The 24,318-nt window shown below is 42.0% G+C and overlaps 2 protein-coding genes across 7 annotated transcripts in view; one reads left to right on the top strand and one right to left on the bottom strand.

The window, feature by feature from the left end:
- Nucleotides 1-24,318, top strand: part of HECA (hdc homolog, cell cycle regulator) — a 79,090-nt gene that overhangs the window by 20,749 nt on the left and 34,023 nt on the right. Inside the window, exons 4-5 of one of the 5 annotated variants that reach the window (XR_014691526.1) lie at nucleotides 1,030-1,228; nucleotides 14,898-14,952. Coding sequence is in view for 2 of the 5 variants with exons in the window: in XM_084514691.1 (XP_084370817.1) it covers nucleotides 1,030-1,194 (165 nt within the window). In the remaining 3 variants the exon portion in view is untranslated. Of the gene's footprint in view, nucleotides 1-1,029; nucleotides 5,434-14,897; nucleotides 14,953-24,318 lie in introns of those variants that run through there. The other 4 variants (XR_014691527.1, XR_014691528.1, XM_084514691.1 and 1 more) reach the window with 4 other exon arrangements.
- Nucleotides 19,357-24,318, bottom strand: part of TXLNB (taxilin beta) — a 34,623-nt gene continuing 29,661 nt past the window's right edge. For both annotated transcript variants that reach the window (XM_084514688.1, XM_084514689.1), the window contains exons 8-10: nucleotides 21,992-22,084; nucleotides 21,689-21,784; nucleotides 19,357-20,569 (exon numbers count right to left, since the gene is read on the bottom strand). In XM_084514688.1, the coding sequence (XP_084370814.1) occupies nucleotides 19,778-20,569; nucleotides 21,689-21,784; nucleotides 21,992-22,084 (981 nt within the window). In that variant the 3' untranslated portion in view covers nucleotides 19,357-19,777. The remainder of the gene's footprint in view (nucleotides 20,570-21,688; nucleotides 21,785-21,991; nucleotides 22,085-24,318) is intronic.

The raw sequence follows: 24,318 nt of genomic DNA, 5'->3' as shown, positions 1-24,318 counted from the left end.
TTAAGTCAAGGTTGCTATAGAAAATCATTTGGTGTTCTTTTCAATGAAGAGCTGAAGCTTTTGTTAGCACGTGAGGCTGAGAGGTTAAACTGCGGTACAGATCAAGCCCACACTGCTCATTTGCCACCTTTACTTCTTAACCTCCTTTGTGGTCTTAAACCTCCTGCTTCTCCTGAGTGTTTCATGCTCCCTGCTGAGCTTTCACACTGCCTGTTGCTTTCTGCACAGAAAATGGGCTGGATATCTCAGCTAGATGTCTCCTGAAGGCTCTGTTGCTGTTGTTTCTGTTGACCATGAATAGCTCTGCCTCTCCTCACCCTTCACCTTTAATCAGTTCTCCTACCTATTCAGTTAATGTTGGTCCCGTCTCAGCTGGAGAATAGTTTGTGTTAAGTTTATATAACCTGATACGTATTATAAATGTTTAAATAGATATTTAAAGTGATACAACGCCATGCTGATAAAGTAGATCAAGTTATACATTTGTTAAACCAAAAGATTAAAATGCTGATACGTCTCATGGAGAGATCATGTTCGAATGTAGACCTAAACAGGTACGCAGTGGGAACACTAAGGTAAGGATTGCATGGTAAGAACGTAAAGTTTCACAAAGGTGAAGTTTATCTCCTCAATTCAGGGCTTCGTTTGTGGCTTATTGAGACAGCACTTCTTACGGTGAGCACATGAATTTATTCAGAGGTGAAATTGCACAAAACAACCTATACATACATATATATATATATGTATATATGTAAGCTCTGAAATTCTGTACCTCCTGTCAGAGTGGGAAATAACTCGCTCTCCAGACTTTGCTGGGCAGTAGGTGCTACCTCATGTGACAACCATTCTGTATGCCTGTAAGTTACTGGTCTGGGTGAAAAACGTCCTTACCAGCAAGGCCCCATGGTTGTCATTTTCCTGACTGAAGCTGTGGCCTTGCCAGAGGCTAGGGCTGAGTGTCTGTTTAGCAAAGGCAAGGAATGGAGGTGAATCTGGTTATTTCAAAAGTGTTTTTATTTTTTTTCACAGGCTCGACTGAACTGTAAGCACTGTGGAAAGCCAGTAATAGATGTACGGATTGGCATGCAGTATTTCTCTGAATACAGCAACGTCCAGCAGTGTCCTCACTGTGGAAATCTAGACTACCACTTCGTGAAGCCATTTTCTTCATTTAAAGTTTTGGAGGCTTATTGACGAAAGCTTTGCTTTAGTAATAGCTATTTTATGGGTATTTCAACTTTATTACATATCTTTTTATAGGATTCATTCTGTGATGAAATTACTTTCTTTTCTAACGAAAGAGCAGCTTCTTTGTCTGTATACATATGAATATGTATATATACATGTTGTTAAACCAGAATCCTCCTGACGAGATCTCTGAAGGTTGGAGGCAAGCCAATTTAATGGCCTTTGAATATATCCCAAGTGTGGGGTAGAGTTCAGCTAAAATGATTTGGCTTTATTTTTCGTATTATTGTAATACAGTTTATAAGAAGGACATGGGGAGACATATATGGGACAGAGAAATACGTCCAGTTGGAAAGTGGGTGTAACTGTGTAGGCTTGTTGTCCCTCTAGCTTGGTGGAAATGGGGAATCCTTGGAAAGAAATCATCCTGTAGTTGTTGAAATCATCGAGTCCCAGTGGGCACAGGAGCTTGCCCCAGACTGTCATCTTAGTGGGCTTTCTTTCAGGTTTCCCAAGATGGGATAAACAAAGATAGTGTGACAAGTGAATGTAAATCTATGCCAGAAAAGGCAACCTTGAGTTATTTTTTGGCATAGCGTCTTCCTGCCGTATATGTTTGATGTGTGTTTCTCTGACGGATTGTACGGCAATCGTACTGCTTCCACCAGTGTTGTAATGTTAGCGGTCAGGTCATTTGTTTATACCAAAACAAGCTGGAGATCTTAAAATGCTTTATTTAAAGGTATTTCTTCACAGATATTTTAGGACCTTGTGATAAATGGAAGGAACAGGCTGAACTGAACGGGGATGTTTGTGTGTGTCTGCTGGGACTGAGGCTTTGCTGCCTACTGCAGACTGGTGTGACTGGCTTGGAAAGAGGACCATGAAGTGGGATCTGGGCCATCAGACCAGTAAGATCTGAGAGGTACTTAGTATGACATATGGCCTCAGTTTTTAAGTCAATTAATTGCTGCACCTTTGTCTTTCAAAATTATGTAAGTCCAGGATCTAAAAACCTTGGAGACTTTTTAAGAAAGCAAACTTAGTGTATTTACTTTCTACATGCCTCTGTGCTGTATATAGTAGTCAATGCGTTAGGCAGTGAATTTGTGTCATAGGGGTTGGCCCTGTAGAATCTGCAATTTTTGTTTCTTGCTCCCAACTTTTCCCTTACATAAATAAAAGTTTTAAAATAGGTTGTTAATCTTTTACTTGGCTTCTAAAGCCAGCTGAGATTTTTGTATTTTTTTTTTTGTTGTTTATGGAGTGATTGGTCACTCAAGGTATGGGTTTTGTTTCTTTTCATGAGATGGGATTATTTTTTGTTTCTTCTGAAGTTTCTTGGTTTTCCCAAATTAGAATCTCAAAGAGTGTATCCGTTGAAATCATGATCTTAAAAATGTCCCTGATAATCTGCACACCCTGGGAAGGAAAACAGAAAAGTCAGAAGCTAAGAAAGTGTTGGGTATACTGGACAGAGTTACACTTTCTGCTAAGTTAAGAAATTAACATGCACATAAAATTCAAACTGAATATCCATGTTTCTCTGTGCGTAAAAAATGCCAAGTTCACAGTTTTATTTCCTGGCTGTCTTCACTGCAAAATTAGCTCCTTTAAGCGTTAGCCACTCTTCAAGTAATACTCTGCATAGAGGGCTTATGTTGGCACACATCACTTACTGCTAACTTGAGTGGTAATGTCCTTAGAAGCTAGCCAAGTCAAGTTAATGATTTTCACATCCGGATAGGACCGGACTGTCTCGTAACGGTTATGTTGGTGGTCCACCACCGCTGGTCTGAACAGCAACATTAACAGGCTGTGATAGTCTACATCACTGGCTCCCCCCTTGCTCTGTCTTCTCTTCTGTCTGTGTGTTTGTGTCTGGAGCACATTCTTGGGGTTATGTGTAGTTGTTCCTTGGGGGTCTATTTGTGACAGTTTGGGGAAAACTGCTTCCTTTTTAAGACAAATTGTGGGAAGAACTTTGGGGCACTTCTAACACTGTTCTGGTGTGGCTATCACAAACCAAGTTATGCCCACTCCAGTTACAGTGGCACCAGCACTGTAACCATTGGCCATAGAAACAGGATCTGGCCCAGGTGTACGTGGGCTGGAAGAAGTTAGCTAGCAGATGGATAACCTGGTTAGCTGTGCAGTGTAGATTTCCCTTATGGAGAGCAATCAAGTTATAATTCAAATTAATTCCTTGGGGAGGATGAGCCCTTCACCTTCAGTGGTATATTTCCACAAGCTGTTGGAGTTAGGGTAGTTTGGAGCTGCATTGTCTGGCAATACCATGGGTACCAGATCACATACATAAATACTGGACTCTTGTAGCAGTCTGAAATCACACAGCAAAGACAAAGCTCCTGTCATGATAAAAAATAAAGAATACATATAGTATTTGATCTTGAGTGCTAGTCACTCACGCCTTGAGCCTAAGGCCCCACATGCACTGAAAGGGTAACAAAATAGTAGCATTCTGTACCCATTTTTTTCACACATTTGGTGAGGGGAGGTGTCACTGCAATGCACATGGTAGGGCAGAAATGGGATGTGGAGTTCTTCTAAGTACTTGTTCACTTACTTTCCTTAAAGTAGCTTAATTTATAATTCTTTATCTTCTTAGATGCCTCTCAAGATATGTATGTATGACAATCGAGAATGAGTAGAAGTGGAGAAAAGCAATTTGACCACTTCTTAAAAACACAAACATGTTAAAGGTTATACAATATATTCAAGTCAAAATTAAGAATGCAGCAGACCGAGAAAGTGGGGAGGGGAAAGCATGTTTAAAGTCTTAATAGCAACAAGAAGTTGTTTACAAATCTATCCCAGGCAACAATTTAGTTCTCAATCACCTTTTCCTTTTAATTCTGATTTTAAGTGAGTCTTAGCTACCACTTGAGGAAATACCTTTTTTCTTGCAAAGCACATCTCTCAACTGCAGGCTAGCAGCACATGTAGTACTGTAAAATGATTCTCAATGGAAACCAGCTGAGCTATAGAAAGATTCCTCTGAACTTTTCCTCTAAAGTAAATTGTCCCTAATTTGTAGGGAATACTTTCTCTGCTTCTTGCTGATGCTGAAAACTGGTCTTGTGTTACTGCACAATGCAAGTAAGATTTATTTTTTTTAATAAGATGCATCAGACTCCAGTCAAGCAGACAGGCCCACCCTTTGGCCATGAGAGTTTTGGCTAGGCGTTGCATAAGTACGAAGTCAGAGTGAACTTTGGGACTTAATGGCTGCTTAAGAGGTTGAACTAGACAACAGTTGGTTTGATGTCTGTCATGACAAGCATTGGTAGTAGTCATTGAGCTTTTAAATGTGTCAAAAGGGAAATGATTTGTCAATGTAGGGAGCTGCTTGCTTTGCTTGTTGGCTAAAGTTTACTCTTCACTACCTTTCATTTTTCTGATGCTGTGTGTTCTTTTTAGTCTGGCCTGTGGTCGGATTAAACTGTGCCTGAAGTATGTTTTGTAAACGAGAATGCAGTCCTCTGGATTTGGAGGTTCATTCTACTCTTAAATGCACGATACTCCTTGTGATAGTAATAGGAGTTGCATGTGCAAATGCTTTTCTTTCCAGTAGTTAATGATGTTTTCCATAGGAGAGGCTTGCATTTAGATAGACTTAATATTTTGGATGTGTAAATGAATTCATCCATTGATAGGACGTTTAAAAGTAAGTTTTGATAACCATAACTAACACAGTAGACATCTTTTACATGCTGATACATAATTTGACATCTACCAACGTGAGCAGGCTGAAACTCATGTTCTGTCTAATGCTGCAGAAACATTAAAATTACAGTGCTCTATAGTCCATTGACTATTCCAGTCTATTTGCATTCATGTGTCCAGTAGTGAGCAGTGTATTCATAATGAATTTAGTTGGGAAAATAGGGAATATTCCTACGAGGGAGGCATCTAACACAATTTCTTTTTTTTTTCTTTTCTTTTTTTTCCCCCCCATGTACTCTTCATTTTGCTGTACCAGGTAACTGAGAACAAACATGCTGTTGTAAGGCCACCGGTGAGAAAACCCCTCAAAAATATACTTGTCCGTAAAGGTTTCTTGTTGAGACATTTTTGGATTGCACTTTTGCAAATGGAAGAATATGTACATAGAAAATGAATGTTGATGAAATTAAAATAATTGGTTATGATATCATTTGCGTGTGTTGTTAGAGAATATTTTGTTGTGACTTCTCTGTATTAAAAAAAGTAATAAATACCAGACACCTAATAGTGTGGGTTTTTCTTTCCCCGCTCTTCTGTCAACTGGCTTCTCACACCTACTGTTTTTTGAGAGACTTAATCTGTTCACCTTAAATTTAAAAGCTAAACAGTTCTTGGGTGTCATTTAACAAGAAGCTTAGATGCAGTCATTTTGAAGACTGCTGCACCAAATGGGAGTGCGACGAGTCCCTTTGCACAACAGAAGTACTGTTTGGCGTGTTGACATTTGAAATGCCCTTCCTGCAGCCTAGTGTGATCCGTGGGAGTTGTTTCAGGAGTGCTTGTGTGCTGCCAGGAGGGATGAACAGGGAACAGAGTGCTGAATCCTTTGCTTTTTGTTGCATCTGTTAATGGGAATGTGCCCTCTGGTGCCGGAGAAACCTCAGAAGGGATTCTGTGGATGGCAGTGCAGCACAGTAGTCCTAGGCAGAAGGGCTTCCCATGTTCTGACTGAACACTTCATCTCATGTCTAAGGTTCTCGGCAGTCTGACTAATCATCTAATCTAGCAACCCTTTCTCCATATGCTTACAGCAAGATTTTTCAGCCTTTGCATATTACCACAGAATTCAGGAAGGATATAAGTGATGGAAGCAATCCAAACTTACAAAAGGTAAAGCAAATACTGCTACGGGTGAAGGAGGGCCACAGCTCAAAAGAGATGAGGTGTGATTAGGAGGTTGGAAACACTCTCTGAAGAGCTGGCTGTAGCTGTTCAGATTTAATTTTGGAAGCAAATGCTGTGACTGACTTGAATAACATTCAAGTTGAATAACTGCGTGTTGTGTTAATTGTAGAAAGCACTTTGGATACCTGCCTCTTCACATACGAAGATCTATTTATGAGGTGGAAATGTAAATAAGCCACAGACAGGTAATTGCAAGTACATGCAGTGATTCCATATTGGTATTTTGCTAAAGGGATCTTAGGTAATGGTTTAAGCCTTCAGCCTGAGTGGGAAAACAAAATGGGAAGTAATGCGAAAGGGAGACTGTTCTTCCCCTGGCTTAATTACTGCAGTCTCTGCCACTTTTTGGGAGGCATATGGTATTGAGCTTTAAATTGCAGAACTTCGGGTTTGATCTGGAATGGTAATTACTGTGTTGCTAAAAGAAACTGAATAGCATTGGGAGAATGTGGAGGAAAGAAAAAGTCAAAGAAAAAAAAAAAAAGCCCTTTTCAAGCTGTTACATGATATAGTATGTAGTTAAATAGGGGTGGCACTGGCAAATTGGGTTAAAAGCAAGCCTGGGCTCATGTTCTGGCTGGAGGCATCCGTAATTGTATCAGAGGAGGAGAACAAACTATTCAGGCTGCATATGTGTGTGGGTGTGTGTACCTAAAAATAAATGTCCAGGTTTCACACAGCTATATTCACATTTGATTTCTATCCTGACGGTATTCTGTGAAACAACTTCTGTTCATTCTGATGCTAGTAAAACCTGGCCATATAAAACAAAACCTGGTCTCCTGTTAAGGCTGCAGCTGCTGTGTTGTGTCACTGACTTGATACATTAGTATTTTTTGGCGTTAAATGCATGTATTAGTCACTCTGTTTGCTGCATATTTTCTTTTCATTCAGTGATGTCCAACCAACATCAATGGGATACGCAGAGAAATTATGGCTGCTAGTATAGCTCATTAACCCAGAGACAGCCTGATGCTGTGCTCATGTGAGCAAAGCTTCTGGGTCTAAACTAGCTGTGGTGGCATTCAGGAGCAGCTCTTAAGCTATGGTTCAAGAAGAAATTTGTTCCTGCCTCCTATGAACAGAAAGGTTTAGTTTTTCTAATGGACCTGCCTGGAGTGCTATACATTGAAGAGTTTACATCTGGGTCCGTTATATAACATAACCCTGAAGCTACTCCCTTTTGTTAAACATGCATTGCACTTGTTTTCTTGTGAGAAAAACACGTGTGCAGATCACATCCATCTTACTGCTTTCTGTGTCCCATTTTCCTGGCTACATACTCATTTAACAAGCATTTGAAGGAGGGGGAAAAAAAAAGCTCCAGCAGGATCTTTTCAAAATAAAAATCTCCCTGGTTATCCAGATAGAGTTACAGAATAACAAATCAATGCTGCCCTTTGTGTAATGCCTGCATGACTCTTACTAATACAAGAGTCATGACTGTGGAATGGAGTCTTTGGAGATGGAAGGTAATCCGGCCGTAAAATTGAGGAGACTTAAATAATAATGATATAGAATTGCCAAATGCGTCCATCTTTTTTTTTTTTTTTCATTTTCAGTGCCTAAAGTTTTAAATGAGTTTGGCTCCAAACTAAGTATTACCTTGTTTGGAATGTGAAGAATAGTAGGCTCGGTTTAATTGCCTGAGACTTGTAAGAAACATCCCTGCTAGCCGATTACTTGTATTATGTTCACAAACGTCTGAATCCCTGCATGACAATCTGATCCTTTGGTATTCGTATGTTTTGGAAGCATAATTCTATTAATAATGCTGTTAGCACAAGACACATACTAGCTGAGGATATTCTGTGGCTCTGAGCTGAGCTCTTCCTTTTCTGTGTCTCCTACAAAACCTGCAGGCAGACAGCACCTCTGAGACCTGAGACAATAGGAAGATCAAGAAGCTGAATCAGAATCAAGGATCAACATTTTAATAACAAGGGAATTTTTTTTTTTCCTTAAAGCTTTGTTTAAATGATTGCTATGGTTACAGGCCCGGTAACCAGGATACTCTAGTTACACAAATAGTAATTGAGTTTAGCCTGCTTTTAATCTCAGTTTTCTGCCAAAGAATATATTGAACCGTGTGGGAGTCTTTCCTCATCATCGGGCAGCCTTTCCATTCAGCGCAGCCCGTGCTAGGCTGGCTGGCGGTGGAACAGGAGCAGGCCGAAGACCTTGGCGCGTGGTAATGAAGGACATCAGCAGCTAATGGGCAGTAGCAACACATTGCCTGAGCTGTAACTCACTGCTGAAGTCAGTGTGGCAGCCAGTTCTGTTGAGAGTGCAAGTCAAGCGTTGTTCCTAATGTTTCTGTAAGCAGTCCTCACTTAAAATGTGGTAGTGTTTGTTGAATTTAACTTCCCCATCAGTACCTCTGGGTGCATCTGGAAGGGTCCCTGTTCCCCTTCTGCTCCTCTTTCCTCGCACCTGGCCTGGCTTAGGGCCAGCTGTGGTAGGGCCAAGGCAATGGTTACAGCTGGGAAGAAGGGCCTGGCTCCTTCCAGACCCACTGCGCTGGCTCTGCACCTCCAAGGCGCTGAAGCAGGCGCAGGAGAGAGCCAGGGTGGGTGTGAATTATTCTGCCTCTGTGTTCTCCCTCCCTCACCTGTAATGTGCTTGTGACATGCTTCCGAGGACTTCTTATCTTAAAGTTATCTTAAAGTTTACGTGGAAAATGAAAGGGAAAAAAAAAGAACATTTAACTGCCTTCCTGACACATGTTGACAACGTAATACCTGTTGCCCATGGGAATGAAAAGCATTGTGAGCTTGCTCAAGTTCCCCACATCACAAAGCTTTCTGGTGAGGTTTCTTCCGTAGTCATGTGCTGGAAGAGGATCAGTGGGGACGCACTCCTGTGTCTGTGGTTTGACTGCTTCAGCTGAGGTGCCTGGAGGCTGAGCAGCTACATGGTAGGTGCAACAGGAGCCCAAGCCACCTTTCCACCTGTGGAGGTCTTTATAGATGTAGTTTTGCTCATTTGTGGCTAAAACAAATAAAAAAGGTGTAGTCTGCAGCAGAGCCAGGAAGCTAAGCCAGGATTTTGGCAAAGTAGCTGCCCGCTCTCTTCTCAAGTCTGTGGAGATGGTGGTGTGCCTGTTTAAGGCAGAAGAGAGTTCCTGCTAGTGCTTCAGTTTGTTAACTGCTGGACATCAGAAATTCACAGTACTAACATTGCAGAGAGTAAGTGATGTATAAATTGGGAGATTTCTTATTAACATAGAATTCTTAATAAGAATCATAATGCTGTTACTAATGAGGAATTACACTTGTAAATCCCTTTCATGGGAAGAAAAGTCTCAGAAGTCTGATTCACAGGGCAAGGTGAGGACGTTTGGCTGAGGGCATGCAGACCAAAAGAGGTGATGGGAGAAATGACGTTCCAGTTCCCCTTCTGGGCAGTGTACAACAGAGCATGGTGAGAGGGAATGCAACAGATGGGGAAAAAAAGGTGGAATTAGCATTTTGGTGAAGACTGGGAGATGTTCAAACAAGGCATTTGTTGCCTAGATTAATTTACCTGCAATGAAAAATTTAGCTTTGGAGAAACCCTTTTCAAATCCAAGAGGCTTGCTTTGATCTCTTCTTGCTGTCATTACCGTCATTAGAGCTGGCATGGGTTAACACTGTAGTATTTGGCAGAGGCCATTGAAGAGTGCCTTGAGAAGGGAGGAGAGCCTCTGGGTTTCACTCTGATTTTGCATAGGAAGGTGGCTGCTTTCTGTCTCTCTCCTCCTCTGGGATGGCGGTGTTGTCAAAGCCTTGCTGGAAGTTTGTTATTTGTGTGGATTTTGGCACGCTCTGAGTCTGACCTTCTCTGATGAAAATGTACTGGCAAGAGAGGAGTGTTGCATAGCCCAGCCCTTCTCTGCTCCTGGGCTGAAAGCTCTGCCATTCACCACACAGGGGCCAAGTCTGTGCAAACACACACCTATCCTTAAAGCAGCTGGACTCTCCTCTTTTCCTCCTGCACTCAGATGCTTGCTAGTGGAAACATAGCTCTGGGAGCCAAGCCAGAGAGACTGGGCCAAACTCTGAAGTGGATGTGTTTAATCTCCAGGAAAAAAAAAAAAAAAGGTATAACTGTAAACTCTCATTTTCTTCTGATTGCTTTGAAAAAGGTCAGGGCACAACAAACAAGCATGTAAGAACTTGAACTGGTTTAGCTGCATCAGTTTGAAAATGGATGGGCATGAACAAGACCCAGAAACTCCTGTGTTGCACTTCTGAAAACCTGTGGTGTCAAAGGGAGCCTGACTTTCTTCCCTAGCCCCATAACCCCCTCCGACTGCCATAGCTGAACACTGCACTGGCACAGTGGAAGGTACCTTGCCAGGTTTTGACTCCTGGGGTCAGTAGTGCAAGGGCACAATGCATATGAACTTACTCATAGTGTCTTAACATTTCTCCTGGCTTTTGGGACCAAGTAGCAGACACCTCACAAGTCTTACTAGCTAAATATTAATTAATTGTCACTTGCTAATCATCGTCTGTGAATGAGACTTTTAGCTAAGTTATTTCAGCAAAAATTTAAAACGAAAATGTATCCAATGGTCATCATATGCTTACTGTTTAGACTCTGCTGGCTGGAGTAGCCCTGGGAGATGTACAGCCTGGCATGCTTTCTAGAATGGCTTCTCTGTGATAGGCAGGTATAACGAGACTGGCTTTTGTCTTTATGGGACTGACTTAAGCTTCTTAACCTCCGAGGTTTATAAAAGGCTTTTGCTTGCTTTATCTAGTTGAATGTAACGTGTATGTGTAGGCTTTCCTCAAGTTCTCAGTGATGCTACAGTTTGCTTTGTATTAATCTTTGTGACATTTTGCATGGCAAGTAAGAACAGAACATGTGGGAAGTTCATACACCTGTGTAAATACTGTTAACAGTTACTACTCTGCTGAGGATTTGGGATGTTTTGTCAAAGCCTCAGGAGAACTTCATGAAGTGTAGGAACCTGAGCTGGTGGGAGGTGGAATCCAAGTAACGGATGCTGTGCCACATGTCCTTTTGGAGCTGCAGGTGCAGGGGGTGAGGAGTTTGCGTTCCTGGTAGATTTGGATAAACACATCCACTTGCCAAAGGTTGCTCCTCTAATCTGCCAGCACAGCTGCCCCATAAGTCATCCCACCAAGCAAAGCCAGGTGAAGATGATCTGATTTGCTTCAGCATTTTCATACTAAATCTAAAGCCACCTGACACAATTTTACCAAGCTGGGTTAGGAAATGATCATGTGAGCTGTTACAATAGCAAAATCAGGGGTTAGGAAGGGGAGGTGACCTCTAGAGGTCCCTATCAACATGAAGTATTCTATTATTGTAGATTTTTTATGGCTCTTTATGTTGGGTGAAAGCAATTAATCTTACTGAGAAGTAAATGTTGATAAGCAAACTTGCACTCCAAATAACTAGCGACCAGGTGTGTTGTCCCAGTTTTACATGCAGGAAGCTGAGGCAGAAAGATCATTTGGCTGAGACAGGGAGGCCCTAAGAGCAGGGATTTTGTATATAATACAAAGATTGCAGGGGTTCCAGGTATGCAGCCTAGAATGTCTCTGTGCCTGCCATCTGCCAGCGCTGATGAGGCTGTGTAGGGTGCCACCAGGATCCCAGGGCATCCCTAAGTGGAGCAGCAATGCTGCAGCTTCTGCTACTGCTGCTGCCCAGGAGGTTGCAGTGTACCCCTGCAGCTGAGGTGTTACAAGGCTGGAGGCACATGTTACAGCTCTGCAGGTCTATATGCTTTATAGCTGTGACAGAACATGCTACATGAATTACATGTGGTGTGTTACATTAATATATAGTTAAGATGTTAGTATACGTTAATTCACTGGTAGCTGCAGATGGAAGCTATGTTCCATCAAGAATCTAAACTAGCATGTGTTTAATATAGATGTAAAGATAGATAATGGCAGACAAAATAAACCAAAAATGTCGAGGGCCTGAGCGGGTAAATGAGAGCCGCTGTTGTGCTCACACAAAGTAAATAGGGTCCTACTTTAGAAGGAGAAGTTCAGTCTCCCTTCTGGTGAAGCCAACTGTTTGTAAGTTGAGGTTATTTTGATCTGTATTTTAAAGTGATGTGGGTGTATTGAATGATACTGAAAACAATAGGTGAAGAGGAATGGGTTGACCTAGGCACTTGGAGAGAAGTGCCGCTGACTAAGACATCTTTGTGGTGGCAGGTACCTCTCTTCCTGACCCTACATCATGCAGCTATTTCTGTCAGCAAGACTGCTGTACAGGCTTTAGCTGTATGGAATAGCACCAATCAAGTGCGGTTTGGTGCAAGAGTCTGGCAGTCTAGCAATGGTCTAGCAGCTCAAATTTAAAACCAACATGGTCTCCAGTTGAGGTCATTCATCTGTGACCCTGATTTCAGGAGGTAACACACAAAAAAGGTTGCTTCTAAGACAAATATCATTGACCACACCATTTTTTTCCCTTTCCTGGGAACAAATGCCTCATCTTCTTTCCATTACATTCAGTCTCTGATGTAATAAAAAGACAAGTCTTTGGTGTTCTGTGGTCTATAGACGTCGATTTAATGACATTTAGCAGTATGATAAGCAAAGAAAGAAAGAAACTCAGCCCAGGGTGTCTGCATCAAAGCATGATAGTTTTTATTTCCTGTACCATCAAAAGATGCAAAGAACAGCCCCAAACTGTGTAGTTGCTCACTATCAAAGCAAAATGTATATTGCATTTTCCCTGTCTTTTGTATAGCATAAGATTCATTTTTAAAATACAAATTTCCCTCTTCAAATTCAGTTTTCAGTCTACAAGTAGTGGAGGTTTCTGCAAAACAATCAATGGAAATGCTAGTATTAACTCTGAGAACAGCACTATGCTCCAGAGTTGACATCCAAATAATGCACAGCTGCATACATTTGCCTCCACTTCTTTGATGGAAAGACTGATGAAGTTCAATTAGCAGTTACTTTGACCAGAATTTAGGTCATAGCTTCACGAGATATTTTCATTTAAAAGGAGAAAAAAAAAAAAAAAAAAAAAAAAGAACCTGCTATGATCTGAGTTAAAAAATAGCTCTTCTTGATATGTGGGGGGAATTTTTAACCCAGATTTTCTGAGTGACCTAGTTGGAGTGCAGCCACACATCAGCACACTGGGGAGGGCAGGGGGTGTAGTGCACAGGCAGGAGCAATGCCTTGAGTGGGGCAGGAAGCTGCAAGTCACATTACTGTTAATGCCAGTGTTTCATTCTTAGTTCTGGGGAACGGGGTGGAAACACCAGGGAAGAGATGGTAGCTGCATAACACGATGGCTAGTACAACTTGGCTTTCCCCTTGGAACTTACTTAGGGTTTTCCTTTGTAGAAGTGCTGTGACACTGGAGGTGTTCAGCTTTTAACATTTTTTTCTTTCTCCTTCCTCCTCCCACCAGAAACTGAACTACCTGGCAGTTTGTAGGCTGCCCTGGTTCACAATCTGGAAGTGATGTGCAATAAGAATGATCTGCTGGGGGAGCAATTCATGACCTTTCGTGACCTGTTGTTGATATGCAGGGTCACAAGAATGCTCAAAAGCCCTTGGCTCCTTTCAGCTTCTTTGCTGAGCGAGGCACTGGCACTCTAACAACATAGTAATCCAGTTTAGGGAGCTACATTAAGAATTTGTTTATTTATTTACAAAGTAATGCCATAACCTAGTGAGAGGAGCAGGACTTCCCCCTTCATGGTGTCAGTGAGTTGTTGCATCTGTAAGCTCAAACCATCTCGTCAGACTTGACCTAGATCTGGTGTGAAATGAAATCTAAAACTAATCGTATTTTGGTCTAATATTAACAAGGTATATCCAGCAAGCTTCAGTAAGCAGAATGGGTTTAGACTAGTCATTGGGTGGGAGAAGCGTGAGAAAGAATGAAGCGCTGCAGGAAGTGGTTATAGTGGTTCACGAAATTGTGCTCTGTCCTTGATCGTCTTTGAGGAAAGGATGTTAGCTGGAACACAGAAGCGCTTGATGTTTGGATGAGCTGCAAGGCTGAGGCCATGGCCACCTGTGGTCAATAAAGATTGCATCTTGGCACTTTTACTAAAATAGGTTCATTAAGTGTGACATGTTGGCCAAATTCTAATTGAGTAAATCCATTCTGACTCTCTCAGGGCCCCTGAAATATCAACTGGGTAAAATGTTCACTCACAGGAACAGAGAACTTGCTAATGGCTCAGTAATTCAGTAATTGGAGTATATTCTCATTTGATGTTAATATGTGTTGCTCAACTGGCTCCAAAGGAGCTGCTCTGACTTACACCTGCAAAGAGTTGGACCTTTGTTTTCTGCTGATAGCAGTGCCAGAATTATCAGAGCAAAATGCAAAAAAAAAAAACAAACAAAAAACAAAGGCAATTAGGGAATAAACTGATCATTGCAAATGTTTCTTTCTGATACCAGGCAGGTACTGGTTGGGTTCTGCTCTGAAGGTTTATATCTAATAAGAGCTTCTGCCCAACTCTATTTCTGCTGTGCACTGCTGCTGTATTACAGCCCAAAGCAGGTGGCTCTCCAGCCTGGAGTGAAGTCATTCCTCAATGCTTACAGCTTGAAAAGCATTTTAGGCTTCTCTGAGATGAAAGGCACTCCATGACATATTTTGGGAATCAATGTATGAAATGATTCATGCAAATAAGAGGGCTTTCTGAACACCTTTTTTTTTTTTTTTTTTTTTTTTTTCCCTTCTTTCATAAGAAGGAATATTTTACTATTTCAGAACTTTTTTTTTTCTTGTACTTACACTTGTTTTTTATTTTTTTTCAGCAAATGTGAGATGTTTTCCTCATCTTTTCCTTTTCTCATGACTCATGGCTGCAAGGTGTGACATTTTAGTCCAACTCCACAATCTTTTTTTATGCTGAGCATATCGTGTTTTTCTAAGGCTGTCCTTATTTCAAGCTGGATTGCAAGTGTTTCATCTGCATCTCAAAGCTGAATCCTAATAACTTTGTCAGAGACAGACTTGCACTTAAGCCTCTTCCTGATTTATTTATCTTTTTAAGCATAAAAATATTTTCAATCAGATATACTAAGAAAGTAAGCTACTTTGCTGGTGTAGAATTGTACATGAATGGTGTGCTTCCTGGCATCTTTCTGGCCTTTCTCCCAGGGCCGGCTGGTGACATTTCTGGGTCTTCCTAGAGGTTTGACATAGCTGTTTTCTCCTCCTCCATCTTTGAAAGTGATGCACTAAGTCTTTTCTCAGTAGACAAGACAGCATTGCACAGTGAACTGTTAGTGCAAGCTGTTGAGGGCAAGAGGAGTGGCAAACACCTTTTCTCCATCTGCCCTCCATACTTCCTTGTCCAGCCTCCTCCATTCCCTCTGTTTGCCCCTTTGCTAAGCAGAGGTAATGGTTGAAGGTTAGTGTGAATGGCAATGCAGTGTTAATCCGTGGGCCCAGGAGAGAAACGAGTCCTGTTGTAATTCTCTAACAGAGCAAAAAGCCTAAATGCCATACTGATGAGTGCAACGCTGCTCATTGCAAAGAGAGAGAGGTGGCATGAACATCATCTGTGCCTGGCTGCAGTCTGATTGACTGTGAATTTAAAGATGTTGTTAACAGTGAAGCTTATGAAAACATTGCCCCATATTATATTATATTATATATCCCTGTTCTGCGCTGCCTATATTGTTGCTGAAGTTCAGTCATCTGGATTATATATTTCCATGCCTGTGTCTACTTCTGTTCAGTTTTTGTTGGAAAAGTTAAGCTGTTTCTGAGACCACAGTTAAAAACTATTTTTCCTGAGCTGTAATGTTTCTTACTAATCTCTGGCCAACAAGATTTACCATTGCTGCGGTCTGCCACAGTGATCAGAAATTAGGTGAGAGGGCTGTGTTAGCATCATGGATGTGATTTTAGCTGTCGTCATGAAAATCCCCTCACATTTGGATAAATTATGGGTTGTTGAAAAATGTTGTTTTACATGTTCAGCAGTGGAGCTGTTAAATTTTTGAGGTGACAAAGGTCAGGCATGCAGAATAGAGAAATATTATGCTTCTTCATTTGCAGCTTTTGCAAATCAAAGGCCGTGGGTGGTTTGGAAGCACTGCAGCAATGGGTGGTTTTAGCAAGGATACAGAAGGATACAGCTACCATAACCCTTTCCTCCCCAAAAATCTGTGCTGGACGGTATGGGAAAAATTATGTGAAATAAAAGGAAGACTAAAAGAGGGAACCACAGCCCGCAACAGCATTGATGAGACTGGCAATGTCAGTAGGAGAATGATGATAGGAATGAACCATGGGGAAGTTACACGTGTCACTGCTACTTACTGCCTTCAAGTGACCACAGAAGGGTGCTGGGGTTTCTGTGTCTTGAGTCCAGAGGTAACCAAGGGATGTGCAGCAGAACTGCTGTACTGACTGCAATCCCAGAGGTTTTTCAAGATGACACTGCTACCATGCAGAGGCAGCTTTTGTATAGGGCACCAGTACAGGAAGAGAGCAAGAGGAGGCCGGCAGTCAGCATTGAAGAAGAATTTGAGAAAATGGATTCATGCACGGGAATCTGTGATGGTGATATTGGCTTAAACTTCAGTCTGATGCAACAGATAATGAACAGGTACATGGCCAGATTTTCTAGACTTTCCCTGCTGAGGAGGTTCCCTCCCACAGACCACAAGATTACAGACAAAACACCCCCCTGGTGTGACTGTAAATGCTCCGTCCAGCCTGGGGTCAGTCAGAATCTCCCCTGCAACTCTTTCTGCCATCTCTTGTGAACACGAGGCCAAGTTCTGAAAGCAGGGAGATGGCATCTCCTGTGCTTTCAGTGTTGTAAGTATTGAGTACGAAGAGGAAACTGCTGGGATAAAGTGCAGAAGCAACAGGTATGTGGGTAGAAAATCATGGAGTAATAAGAATTGCAGGTATGTGAGTGCAATTTTAGATGCAAATATTAAAAAAGGCCCAAATGAAGAAGGAGGGATTGAGTGGGAGTGATTTTCCCAGAAGGTTGTGTAATTCTTCATGAGGGATGAAGCTGTAAGAATCGATCATGACTATGTAGGAAGGTTTTATCTGTAGGATCCTCACCTCCCTGCTTGCTGAAGTTGGAAGGTATGAGATAACTATTATATAATTAAAGACGTGGCTGTAATGATTAATGTAAAATGGAACCGAGTTAAAGTTATGAGGACATGTTGATCATTATTATTATGTAATTGAATATTTGACTGTATGAGAAAACTCCAACAATTAAAGGTATTCCAAGGGCCTACTTAAAGAAAAAGAAGTTGGTTACATGCTGGCTAATACCACAATGGCAACAGAATCAAACAAGACCAAGAAAGGAAAAAAAAAAGTCATTTAAATTGAATTAATTTTAAATGCCACCCTAAAACCAAACAAAACTTTTAATTTTTTAGAAATCTAGTTTAAATTATGTTAATAGAAACTAAAGTAAATAAATCAAGTGAGTATAGTTTTCTGTTTTAGGATAAAGACTTGTTACAAGTTAATGTTTTCACAGGCACACAGGCTTTCATTTCAGAGGATGATTTGCTTAGGGCCTTGAAGCTGAATGTCTGGTGAGATTCCTCTTGCCTTTTTTAGACACCTAATAATCATCATTTTTAATTTAAGCTAGTTGTCTTAGGCTAGCCCTAGAATCATTGAAGAGAAATGGCACCTTCAGAGAGAAAGCCACTTTGCTCTGTCTTGGATGCCAGTCTTACTGTAAGATGACTTGTCCTTAAAAGATGCCTATTCATCTCAATTACTTATAAAAGGAGCTTAAGATAACTAAGACTTGAATAATCCACTTTCAGGTGATTAAAGACATGAAATAAATCCTGCCAGTCTTGGTATCGAACATAAGGCATCTACATTTTTAAACTGTAGCCCAAATAGCTACTTTGTAAGGCCATATCAAAACAACCTACAGTTGCAAATCATGGTCTGTATCCTTGAAGGGTTAGCTCTTGAAAAGGTTGGACTAGCAGTGCAGGCACATGTTGGCAGGAAGCAAAGATTCAAACCTTGCTTTTGGTGGTGTGCAGGAAGGACTCTGTGAATTGTCTCCCATGCTTTGCCAAAGTGGCATCTTTTCTCTTGGTTCAACTTTGGGATTTATCTCTAAACATGTGTTTGTTTGATTGTAACATTTCTCTTTCCAGCATACGGACATCCCATGTAATTGCCCTTTTCAGGTTCTTAAGCTGTTCAGATCAGGATCCAAAACACCTAGACTGAATTCGGAAGAAGGGGATGAGAAACAAGAAATGTGCCAGCAGGATTTTTTAACCTTTTTCTCTAAAGCCTTCTTACTCTTCTTGCTTGAGACTGTACAGCTGTCTTGGTACGTGCACTCTCTTACCTGATTCCTTCCTCACCCTTGTTCTAGATGCCAGAATCAGCATTTCTGGCTTGGCAGTTCTGACAAGGTGGCAAAACTGTTTGCTAATGGTGTGCTGGCAGGCAGATAGGAAGGTCTGGTTAGACGAGAGAGGGGATGGGAATGCAGCTGGTTTCCCGAAGGTAAGAGGGATTCCTGCTTTCATGGTACCTATTCTCTTATTTACTTGGACAGGGTGACAGGCCTTTCTCCTGGGTGCATCAGTACATGCAGCAGGGACAGAAGAAAGTTTCACTGAACATGTGGCTGTGAGGAAGATTCACTGTTCATGTGGCTGTGACCGGGAGGGATCGCACTCTCCTGAAGCACGCCCACAGGGGGTTCTTCTGGAGTACCTCCTGGTACCTTCTTGTGTAGTTTGGTTCCCTTTTCTGCCCCTGGCCTAAGTTCCAGGATCTGCATGCTACTTCTGAACTTCCAAACTTGTTTGCTGGCTGGAAGAAGGCATGCACCCCTCTGTGGCAGCTGTGATCTCAAATGGTAAAACAAACCAGAAAACTAGTTTCTGTTGAATGCAGGAGAAGGGTTGTTATCCCTATCTTTGGAATTGCCATCAGTTCAGAAGTTGCTGTTGTTTTCAGACATTTTATGAAGAATATAGAAAATATATTTTTCCTTCCCCCATTGTTCTGTTGGTAACAAAACCTCTTTTTGAGCACTAATCAGAAAAAACAAATCCAGAGTAAGGCTAAGGGTTTGTGGTTGTAGAGTCCACATAGCACCGAGTGGTAGTTTACACTTACAAAAATTCCCCTTTTGTTTTTACACATCACCTTGGAGCTGGCTGACCACATCGATGGTTTCACTATTTTACTTTATAATCACAGATTTCTTTCCCCTCATTTATTGAGATCTCTACATTTCCAAGTAGGGCATCTTTTATGCAACATCAAACCGAACAGATACAATTAATTCTGAGACTTTAAATATATGTATGAGAATTGCAATGACTTTTCAAACATGAAACTTCAACAATTCAAAATTATTTTGCTGAATGAGATGACTCATTGTGCCTGAGAAAAAAGATACTGTAATTTTGTTGTATTTTCCTGTCATTAAGAAAATATTATGCTTCAAGCAGATGAAGGACAGCAAAATATGCAGACTCAATATTAAAGGATAGTGGTAGCAAAGAGAAGCACTTTACGTTCGCTCACAGGTATGTATGAGTGTGCTTTAGCATCTACTTTTTGTTTCTTTAGAAAGAAAAAAAGATACCAATCTTGGGGAACAAAGTAGAGCTGTGGTTTGTGAAAGGCAGGCCTGAACACATCAGTGTCTTCAATCTACCGCTTCCATGTCTGTATCCCCTGTTTGTTCTGCAGGCTGACCTTGGGCAGACTGCTCTGCTAGGTCTTCCATACGTTCTGCAGCTTTTGGTGGACTTGTTGTGGTTGCTGGCATATTCCCAAGGGGAGCAGGTATGTTTTGAGTGGGTGTTGGCATGCTTTCAGGGGTTGCTGGCATGTTTTCAATGGGTTTTGCCTCATTCCCAGTGAGAACTGGCATGGTTTCGGGAGGTATTGGCACACTTTCTGTGGGTGCTGGCACCCTTTCTGGGAGTGTGGGCATGTTTTTGGTGGGCTTTGGCACATTCTTGGTGGGCGTTGTATTTTCAGTGGGTGCTGGCACATGCTCAGGAGGTGTTGATGTGCTTGTGCTGGGCTGCTCATGGAGATTCCCAGCCTCTGACCATGGGGTGAGATGAGAGGGGAGCTCTGGCTCTGAGATGTCATTACATGTTTGAGCATCATGAGGCTCTGGGTTGCTGCTGTTGCTTGGGAGGGACTCATCCACCTTGTGGGACACCCTGAAAGCCTCAGCCAGCTCCTTTAGCATGCTATCATCAGTGGCACGCAACTCAATGCTTGCCTGCTCAGAGGAGGAAGGGTTTGTATCAGCATCATCTTCTTCTTCTTCTAAGATGTCATTTCCATTCACCTCTTCAGGGAACTGTGCTTGTTTTATTTTTTTGTACAACTCATTCCTTTCTTCCTGCAGAGCTCGGCAAAGGTTCTCTAGTCTCTGGATTTTCAGCACAAAGCACTCATATTCCTTGGTCCTCATGGCTTTCTGTGGTCAAAGACATTAGACAAAGGCATGGGCTAAGTTTGTGTGCATGCAAATCATTGGTGGAATTGGCAATTAGAAAATAATTTGAGATCTAGGCAGCCCTCACAGGACTCTTTGAGGTAGCTGGCTTTCACTAATTGCTCTACAATAACTATGATCTGAGGCTGCAAGAGGAAATTCACCCCTGTTAGTATATCAAAATTCTCCATACAGATTTAGATCAATTTCATCCCCAAATGTTTGAAGGAATACCCTTTGATAACCTGTACAGATGGAAGAACATACTATATGTTCATATAGATATGCACCCAAAAGCCTACCTGGGTTTCTGGTGGGGCTGGATATGAATTTGGAAGGGGGGTGGGGAAAAGTTGTGTTACGTTTTTATTATATTTTTCTTCTGGGTTCTGTGAGAGTAGCCTGAAAAGGAGTATTTTCTTGCTTTTACACCCAGTGAGGAACCAAGAGATACAAAAAAATCCATAAAAATAAATATAGAAAAGAGCTTCAGGCTAACCAGCAAGACCTGGCCCAAGTTTAGTGTAAGTCTGGAGTGAAACTTCAGGCAGCTTCTTATCTTATTTGAATGAGTTCCAGCATGCTTACTAATTTCCTCTGCACCGCCTCTGTAAGAGCATGTTTCAAATTACAATGAGCCACAGTGCTTGCTTTTGGCTCTTAGAGTTTGTCTACACCAGAAGTTAACGAAAGGTGTGAATGTAAAGTTCATTAGGGCACGTTAATTCCCTGGGTGGATGCTCTTATGCAGAAAGAAAGTAGCATGAAGTGAACTAATGCCAATTTGCTTCTCTGTTACAGCGTTCACAGTTATGCATTTTTAGAGCACTTAAAATTCACAGTTACATAATTCAGTTTCTCATGGACATAATGCATATTTCTGCACAATCTAAAAGTCTCAGCAGATGTGAGTTTTGTCTTTCTCTTTAAAGTGATCTTATTATCAAGGTAGCTTGGAAAAACAACAACAACAAAAAAAAACAACTCTTAGAATCAAGAACAGTTTTAAATTGACTTTTGGCAGTTTCAGATCATTGCATTTCCCAGTTAAAGCATTATATGGTGGAAGGGGTGCATCATGAGAAGAAAAAGAACACTCACCTCTTCAATCATGTCCAGTAATGCTCTGTTACAGTTCTCAAACCTGGATTTCCATGTAGCAGTATCCTTTTCCAATTTCTTCATTTTCTTTGTCATCTATATAGAATCAGGAAGAAAAGCTGAATCTCAACAGGGATCCCACACTGCAAATGGAATTAGGGCAGCCCTTTGGCTGTACTCATAACTCTGCTCTCCAAAATATGCAGAAATGTCCTCATCCCAGATGAAATTATTGCAGTGAGAAAGACCAAAATTTAAAAGGAGAGTGCCAAGTACAGAGCTCAGATATGAGCAGCTACTCACTTTCTCCATCTCCTGTTTGAAAGTGGCAAACACTTCATTGCTTTTGGTCAATGTTTTCTGAAATTCTTCAAACCTTTCAGAGTAGAGAGTGATCTACATCAATGGGAAAAATAAAAACACAGAGTGATTCCAGAGACACCAGAACAGTGCACTGAATGATGATACTTCGCTTTGTTAGATAATAAAAGGGGTATTGTTTTTTGCCATGTAAATGTTTGGAGACCACGAAGCACCAACAACATAAGTGAACTAAAACTCTGTATCTTTTTAAGGTGGCAAATTATTATGATGCCTCTGTTGCAGAAAGACAATCTGAGGAAGAATAGAAAGACACAGGCCAGTGATTTTAAAAAGACCTGGTAATTATGCATGCTGTATGTGAATTTTGCAGCTGTGGTGCCTCTGTGCAGGTTGACCAGAAATGAAAAACTTCCCTAGAAGTGGAGACTAGTGGAAACATTTCCCTAAGTAACTCCTTGGAGACTTCAGGAGGACAGCATTAAATCTGAATGGATTTTCATTCCCTTGCTTTCCTCACAAGTCCTATATGCAATTGTGGCTGAGATCTGCAGGAGAAGACTCCTAGGATGACGTACTGAATCAAAGACAATGTGATAACTGAGCCATCTCTGTGGGTGCACTGGACTACTGGAACATGGGCAGGGACTATCCTGAGCTGTTCTGACCACTAATGCTGTGCAGGACCAGGCAGTGGGGTTAGCTCCAGGTAAGAGTCAGAGCTGTGCCCGAGCTAACATTAAGCCCTGCTTATCCACCTGTTCACCCAGCATCTCGATTACCTGACAAACCAGGCTGGGAGCTATGTGCCAGCCTAGCTACACTGCTGCTGACATCTGAACAATCTAGGGGTGAGGCATCCCTGCATCATGTTGCAGCCACGGTTTCCCCTCTCTCCAGTCCCCATTTGCGGAACAAGTCATGGACAGCAGTGGCATCAGGCAGCGCTTGATGCTTCACTGGACAAGACCTCAGAAGGAAAGCATTTCTGCTCTCCTCCTGTGTTATCTGACATGGGGTCAGCCCTGCTGCTGAGTGAAGCCCACCTTGGCATCATGCCACCATGATCCTGCTCTGGGTGCTGCTGACCTGCATCCCAGCACCATGACACAGGAGAGCCGGGAGGGCACCCTGTCAGCTCTGCTTTGCAGCCTGTGTGTGTGCTCCAGCTGCAAGCAAGGCCAGCAAAGGTGGAGAAAATAATTTCCTGGCAACCTCTTCTGCCAGCTTCAATTCACTTCATAAAGCAGACCAGGAGAAAAAAAAGAAAAAAAAAAAAAGTCTTTTGTTTGCGATGTGCCAGCATTTAAGACTAGTAGGGGTCTGTATTTTGCTTATCAGTTTGCCTCTGGTAGCCATGTGAAAATTCATCTGTGGCTGCATTTTGTCAGTAAACCATACTTCCATGTTCTTCTATCTAAAATCTGTGGATGTTTTCGAATAATCTGTTCTGAAGATCTGAGACTATTTTTTCAAAGTACTCTCAAAGCTCCAAAACCATGCAGGATGCTATATAAAGTACATCTGTCGGCTTTTCTGAAAAGAAGACGACCAGTCCCAGCTCAGACACTTCATCCTGGTTCCCAGGCATGCCCAGCAATGCTGAGGTGATCAGACAGTTCATCTGTCCAGCCTGACAACTCTCATTAGAGATGGTGAAACTGGCATGGCACACACTGCCTGGGACAGGGTGGACGCAGAGGAGACGGGGACTCCAAGCAGCCAGGGAGCTGCCACCCATGGGGAGCTGATGAAAAGATTAACTGGGAGCTTTATTTCCTGTGGTGCCAGCCAACACACACCTCCCCTGGCACTACTGTTCAGTTACTGAAGAAAAGAGGATGTAGAAAGTGCTGCTAATAATGGGGTAGGCTTAGTTCTGATTTTCAGACTGGATATAGTTATGTTATGATTTATGTTCATTCTGGTTAGCTGTTACAGAGCCCCTGGGAACACGTCATTGCCATAATTGCAGTGTTGCGTGGATATGCCCGAGCTAAGCTTAAACTGGGCAATTAGGGTCTCGGTGGCTGTGAACGCTCCCTGGCTGCAGCCCTTCCCTGCCAAGTTGTGTAAATGCATGGGAGGTTAATCACTGCCGAGCTCTGCGCTGCAGAAAATGGAGCTCGCTGACATACAGCGTACCCCTGAGTATTTATATGAGGCTGTAGCCAGAGCTGGGACACGTGCATTAACAGAAACTCGGAGACATTTACTTTAGCAGCCTGGGTGGGACCTGATACCAAGCAGGCCATTTTCAGCAGACTGGCTGTCCCTATAGAGTAATGCCTGGTGTGAGGTGATGGAGC

The sequence above is a fragment of the Aythya ferina genome, assembly GCF_964211825.1.
Source record: "Aythya ferina genome assembly, chromosome: 3".
Lineage (NCBI taxonomy): Eukaryota > Metazoa > Chordata > Aves > Anseriformes > Anatidae > Aythya > Aythya ferina.
The sequence above is the reverse complement of the archived record's forward strand: the minus strand, read 5'-3'. Positions and strand labels throughout refer to the sequence as shown.